Source organism: Molossus molossus, unplaced genomic scaffold, assembly GCF_014108415.1.
Source record: "Molossus molossus isolate mMolMol1 unplaced genomic scaffold, mMolMol1.p scaffold_m16_p_4, whole genome shotgun sequence".
NCBI lineage: Eukaryota > Metazoa > Chordata > Mammalia > Chiroptera > Molossidae > Molossus > Molossus molossus.
Window position 1 is genome coordinate 59,710,648 of NW_023425377.1, and position 7,043 is coordinate 59,717,690.

The 7,043-nt window shown below is 44.9% G+C and overlaps 1 protein-coding gene across 1 annotated transcript; it reads right to left on the bottom strand.

Moving 5' to 3' along the window:
* Positions 1-1,385: 1,385 nt before the first annotated feature.
* On the bottom strand, positions 1,386-6,544 carry NEFM (neurofilament medium). The gene is made up of 3 exons (XM_036242106.1): positions 5,438-6,544; positions 4,578-4,702; positions 1,386-3,204 (listed from the first exon to the last, which is right to left on the bottom strand). Exons 1-3 carry the CDS (start codon positions 6,515-6,517, stop codon positions 1,839-1,841), a joined length of 2,571 nt encoding a protein of 856 aa, XP_036097999.1. The 5' UTR covers positions 6,518-6,544; the 3' UTR covers positions 1,386-1,838.
* Positions 6,545-7,043: the final 499 nt, after the last annotated feature.

Consider the following 7,043-nt stretch of genomic DNA (forward strand, 5'->3'; position numbering starts at 1 on the left):
TTGGTTATGCATATATGTGTATAAGTTCTTTGGTTAATTTCTTCCTGCTCCCTCACCTTCCTTCCCTTTGGTCATTAGCAACAAGCTTCCTGAGTACATTTAGAAATTAAAATAGGTATTTTGAGAAGCCTTTAAGATTATATTATTGGGATGATCCTGTTGATAAGAAAAAAATATGTACTTGGAACCAATAATAAATTAATAGTTTTCAAGGTCTAGAACAGATATACTTTGAGAAAGGATTTGTATTATTTCTTTGGTCAAGATCGGGACCTTTCTGTAAAAACATTAAAAAAATAATTTTTTCTTTATTGATTTTAGAGAGAGAGGAAGGAAGAGAGAGAGATAGAAACATCCATGAGAGAGAACATTGATTGGGTACCTCCTGCATGCCCCCCACTGGAAATTGGGCCCACAACTTGGGCATGTGCCCTGATCTGGAATTGAATAGGCGACCTCTTGGTGCATGGGTCGACGCTCAACCACTGAGTCACATGGCCAGGCCAGGCCTTTAATTTAAAAAAAAAAAAATACACTTAGAGTGCTTATATCAGATAATCTATTTTTCTAAGTGAGGTACTTTATTTATTTTTGACATTATTTTCCCAACAGTAGAATGCTTAAAGTATAAATCTCCATTAACCATATCAAGAATCTGTGCTGCAGGCCCTGGCCAGGTAGCTCATTTGGTTATAACATTGTCCTGATATGCCAAGGTTGTGGGTTTGATCCCTGGTCAGGGCAGCACAGGCAAGAATCAACCAATGAATGCATAAATAAATGGAACAACAAATCAATGTTTATTTCTTTCCCTTTTACTCTAAAAAAAGAAAAAGAATGAGTGGTGAAGATGTGTGTGTGTGTGTGAACCAGAACCAATCATTTGAGCCTGGATATTTCTTATTAGGACTGTTCGTGATTTCAATCATGCTTCTTCTGAACACACTGTTATAAATGCCACGAGGTCCTTTGTGTCCCAAATCCAAGGAGCAAATTATGACTCCTTTATGTGTCCCCCGTACCTTGAGGTTCTCTGAGTTCTGATTTGGGATGAAAACAGCTGGAGATTGAAGACTTCTATCCCACCAGTTTTTACCATTTTATCTGATACTTTTCTTTTTATTCAAAAAAATATAATTTTGAAATTTTGGAATGAAGATTAGGCTAAGTAAAGATTTTGACACCTGAAAATGTTTTCAGTGATTATGTTTTCCAAAAATGCACTCTCAGGGAAATATAGATAAGAAATGCAGGTTGCTTATAATCTTCCAAATAATCTACTCTTAGGAAAGAAATGGTCAGATAGTGAAGATTTCCCTTTGAAATGACATTAACACCAAGCAATCGACTATGTTTCCAATATGACCTTTATTGATCAAGTGCTGCTGTGACGTTTAACATCAATCAATGAAAAGTTGCAAACTGTGCATGTCAACGAGGTTCTCCCATGAAAGAAAGTCCATTTTAAATGCACCAGTGAGGTAAACATAATTATTCATATATAGCTTTCTTAAGGCTAGGAGAGTTCTGTATTTCATTTATTTTTGGCTCAGTTGGTTCTTTGCATAATACATCTCAAGACAACCCCCCTCTGAGTGTTCCCCTTCCAGCAGCTTAGGAGATTGGCCAGTTCCCCAGGTACATACAGTATCATGCATCTGAACCCTCCACAGACTGAGGAGGGAGCATCCTGAGCTTGCATGCAATTCCCTCATATTGCACAAGGTAAAATACAATGTCTGGAGCCCCCATGGGAGAACCCGTTCTATTTTGAAGCTGTCAATCACATGCATTTTTAAATTGTCATATGGCTTAACCTTTTGAATGGACTCAAATTATTAATCGTTCTGGGAGACTTCCTTTACTATGGCATGTGAAGTGACCTTCTCTACCTTTTTAGTAGACACTAGTTTCTCCTCAAAGGTCTCCTCATGCTCTTCGACCTTTTGAGTAACAGTGACAGATTTAGTGATGTATTTGGTAGCACCATCTCCTTCATCACTGGTGATTTTTTCTATCTTTTTGGTCACCATCACTTTTCCCTCACTTTTATCACCCCCCTTCTTTTCATCTGCTGGACTCAAGTCTAGCCCATTGGTGACGACGCCTTTCTCCTCTTCTCCCCTACTGCCTTTTTCCTTTGTTACCTGCTCTTCCTCCTCCTTTCCTTCCACCTCCCCATTGATGGCTATGTCTTCCTTCGTGGATGCCTTTGAACCTTGATCACTGCCTTCCTCCTCACCCCCTCCCTCCTCTTCTGCTTTCTCCTTCTCCTGCTGCTGAGGCTTCTCCTCCTCTCTGGCACCTTTTTCCATGCTCACCTTCACAGACTTGGTGATGGTCACCACCTCCTGCATGACTTCTTCTTTCACTGGGGATGCAGCTTTTTTCTTCTCTAGCACATCTTTCAGCTTCTCCTCCATTTTCTCTACCTTCTCCTCCTTGGGAGCTTCCTTTGCTGCTTCTTTCTTTCCTTCCTCTACTTTCCCTTCTTCCTCTTTCTGCTCACCTTTCCCAGCTCCAGCTGATGCTTTTGGCTTCACTTCTTCCACTGGCGATTTTGGCGGGGGGGACTTGGCCTTCTCTGGCTTTCCCACCTTGGCTTCTGTCACCAGTTCTACCTTGGTGACCACTTCTTCCCTCTTTTCCTCAGTTTTCTTCTCTTCCTTAGCTTCAACTTCCTCTCCTTCACCTTCTGCCTCTGTTTCTCCTTCTTCCTGCTCACCTTCCTCTTTTTCACTAGAACCTTCTTTCTCAGATCCTCCTTCTTCAGCTTGGTCTGATTTAGCACCCTCATCTTCTTCCTCTTCTTCCTCTTCTTCCTCCTCCTTGTCTCCTTCTTCCTCTTCTTTAAGTTGGGGTGCGGTAGCTTTCACTGGAGACTTTTTGGTTGCTACCACTTCTTCAGTTTCTTGTTCCTCTTCCTTGTCTTCCGCATCTTCTTTCTTTTCTTTCGTGGAAACTGCCAATTCCTCTGCAATGGCTGTCAGGGCCTCTTCCATTTCTGACTTCTCATCTTCCACTTTGGTTTCCTCTATGATCTCCTCAACAAATTTGTGTTGGACCTTTAGCTTGGGAGCCTCTATCTTGGTTTTCTGAATCTTACTGGATATTGTGATGGATGGCTGACGGTGTGTATACAGTGGTCCAGTGATGCTTCCTGAAAATGTGCTAAATCTGGTCTCCTCACCTTCCAGGAGTTTTCTAAGAAAAGAATCAAAGAAGACAAGACATAATTAAAGTCTCATTGGGCCTTCTGAGCATCATTATATAATGTGGAATGCAGTAGTACCGTTGAATAAGTAGAATCACATAAATAAAGGGTTCCATCAAGTCAGTGTAATATGTGCTATAATTTCACTGGTATATTGTGTCATATTCAGTGATGGATAGTCACAGACCACTAGCCAATCACCTGCTGCAGGACCACTCCCAATGGTCCACTAATCAGACCTAGCCACCAAGTCCCCCATGCTGTGTCATTCCATTTGGTGTGACATGAATATATTGAAAATCTCTGTAGTGGCCAAAAAAACCTTAATGATATTCTTGAGCATTGGAACTTCCAGGATGTATGCTAAATTTCTTTTAGCAAATATAATGTTAAAAAATGTATTTAGCATATATCAGAACTCAGACTATATCTATCTATATCTATATCTATCATCTATATCTATAAATAGCTAGGTGTTAATATGAATGTATTAACTTATAAATTGATCTGCAATTTTAATCATACAGTATTTTGCAATATAATTATTCAGCTTTCCTGAAAAGTAAGATAACTCTGTGAGTTCACTTGATTCTTATAAAATTATAATGACCTTATTGGTAATAGAAAAACTGTTTAGTCAATTATTTTCTCCTGCGAATTTAGTCAACAGCAAGGTGACATCAGTTAGTATAATCTCTCTCTCTCTCTAGCTGTATAATTATATCTATAGATGTAAATCTATTTACATTAAGATTTATATCTCTAGATATAAATATATACACACACATATCATACATGACCTATATATAGATATATAAACTATATTATACAGTCTAAGATAAAATATACTACATTTAAGTTATCTATATAACTATAAATAATATATATACACATACATTCTAATATATTAATCTATATCTATTCTCAGCCAGATGATGGCAATAGTAAGCTGTAACAAAGAAACAGTGAAATGGAATGTCTTGGTGTTTGTCCTTGACATCGTAAAGTAGAAAAGCTAAAACCACTAGAGGAAATATTAAATATTAAAACTCCATTTTTCTATTTAGGAAAATACTTTAAACTAAATAAAATGTTTAAGCATAAGCATTGAAATTAACCTGAGTCCTCCCCATGCCCCTCGTGTAATTCACAATTTTAACTAATGCTTACTCTTTTAAAGCTGTATAAAAATTGCTAAAACTATATTTGCAATTCTTTAGAACATGTTTTTTAATTTTAATTAGGAAAACAAGCACTGATTTAAGACTTCTGAAACCAGCTTGTTTTACTGAAGTGATGAAGGCTCTGTCAAAACAACCTCCGCAGTGCGGTATTTCGGTCACGTCCGCAGTGAACACGGTACCTGTACGCAGCGATCTCAATATCCAGAGCCATCTTGACGTTGAGGAGATCCTGGTATTCTCGCAAATGACGAGCCATTTCCCACTTTGTGCCCCGAAGCTCATTTTCCAACTGCTGGATGGTGTCCTGAAACAGACACAGAGTGCCTCCATTTACTCACCCTTCCAAAGGGCGACTTCTTCGAAAATCACTTGCTACCCCTCTCCTCCATCTTCCGCTCCTACTCCCCCCAGCTCTGAAATCCTATCAAATATTGCTCGAAGTTCCCCCTTCCCTCGTTAACAAAATTTAAGGGATTTTCAAACAAACAAATAAGATCAATAAGACATTTCCTGGGCACACCACTCACTGAGCCCAGTGGATCTAGAATACATTTCGGCAGGAAACAAACATGCAGGGGAAAACCCCGCGCCTGACCCGGCCCTTCCCATCTGAGCCCTTTGGGTTTAAGTTAATTTTGAGAGTTCTTCCTACTACAGCTGGAAAAGCAGAGAATACGTGCTTTTCTACAGAAATATCTTAAATTTGCCGCTTTGTCAACTACCCAAATGCATCCCTCCTACTTTAAATGTGCAAGCACGCAAAAACTAGAACTCTTGAGGACAAGAAGCGCGTTTTGAAAAAAGGTCAGAGCTCTTAGAAGTTGGGGATGGTGGGCCGGAGAGAATTGTGGAAGTGATGGATAGGGGTGAGAAAGCTTTGCGCCTCTCTAACTCGGGTGTGCATCGCGCTCGGGAGCGCTGGCCAGCGTCCACCAGGGCGCGCGGCGGAGAGCGCGCTGGGGCGCGTGCCTGAGTGTCGGGGTCGCGCGGCGCTGGCGCTGGCGCTGGCGCTGGCTGGCCGCGCAGCCGCGGTTCCTACCTGGTAGCTGCTGAGGTCGTGGTTGTGGCGCTCCTCGATGTCGCTGAGCTGCCGCTCCAGAGACTCCTTGGTGCCGCGCACTGACTCGAGCTCGATGCTCTTGGACTGTAGCTGGCGCCGGTACTCGGCAATCTCTTCCTTGGCGGAGCGTATGGCCTCCTTGTTCTGCTCGGCCGCCTCGGTGAGCTTGGCGTAACGGCATTTAAACCACTCTTCTGCCTGGTGCATGTTCTGATCAGAGTGGCACTCGAGCTGGGAGCGGATTTCCTTCAGCGCCGATGAGATATCTGTCTTCAGGTAGTCTTTGCGCTCCACTGTGATGTGTGACGCCTGGATCTGGGCCAGCAGGTCGGCCACCTCTTCCTCGTGATTGCTCCGTAGGAAGGCCACCTCATCCTGCAGCGACTGCACCTTCTTGTCCAGCTCCACCTTCACCAGCGACGCCTCCTCGATGTCTTTGCGCAGCGCTCGGATGGCTGCCTCGGTATCGTCTCGCAGCCGTGCCTCCTCCTCGAAGCGCTCCTTGAGTCGGTGGATGTCTTCCTCCAGGTGGTCCGAGTCCAACTGTACCTGAGCCTTCTCGTGATTCACCATTTCGAGTGTGGCGCGCAGCTCACGGATCTCCTGGTCGTACGCGTCGCCCAGCTGGGCGTGCGACGCCTGCTTCTGCCGCAGTGCCTGGATCTCTGCCTCGATTTCCTTGTTCTGCTGCTCCAGGTAATGCACCTTCTCGATGTAGCCCGCGAAGCGGTCGTTCAGCCCCTGCAGCTGCTCCTTCTCGTTGGAGCGGGACAGCTTGTAGTCGCCGCCCGTCGCGGAGACGCCGTTGAGCAGGGAAGAGGATTGGCTGAAGTCGAGGCTGCTCTCGGCGGAGCTGAGCATGGCTGAGCTGTAGGTGAGGCGCGGTCCAAACACGCTGCGCTTGTAGGAGGAGGACACGGTGCTGGGCGAGCCGCGGGACCACGACTGAGAGCGGAAGCCGCTGGACGGGGAGCCGCTAAGGCGGCTGAAGCCCGAGCGGGTCTCGGTTACCCGCCGGTAGGCGGCCGGGTTGCCCAGCGAATCCAATGTGTAGCTCATCTTGGAGGCCTCGGGGTATGTGGCTGTCACAGCGTTCTGCTGGCCTCGACGCAGCCCTTTTATAGCCGCGGCAGCTGGTCTGGGGCTAGGACCCCGCCCCGTGGAGGCGGCTGCCGAGGAGGCGGGGACTGCGGGCACCGGGCCGAGGGGGATGGGAAGGGTGTAAAGACCGCCCAGCAGTGATTCAGCGCCGGCTCCACGTGGGCCCACGCCTCATCGGACCCCGGACTTTGCTGCCTAGGCCCTGCTCCCCACCCCATCCCCAGTTCTCCTTTAGTCCTAGACCACTTGTCTCCCCTCAAACCTTCTGCCCATTTCTCTTCACTTTCGGATTGCATTTTTCAATCTCGGTGCCAGTATCTACACAACGCCCTTTCTTTGTCTTTTCATTCTCCCGCCATTCCCTCAGCTTTTCTCCCCATCCCCTGAACTCCTTGCTTTTTTCTTAGCCCTCTGCACTCTTTTCCAACGGCTTTCTATTCTTTTTCCTTTTCTTCATTACTTTTTTCTTTACCCATTTTTCTAT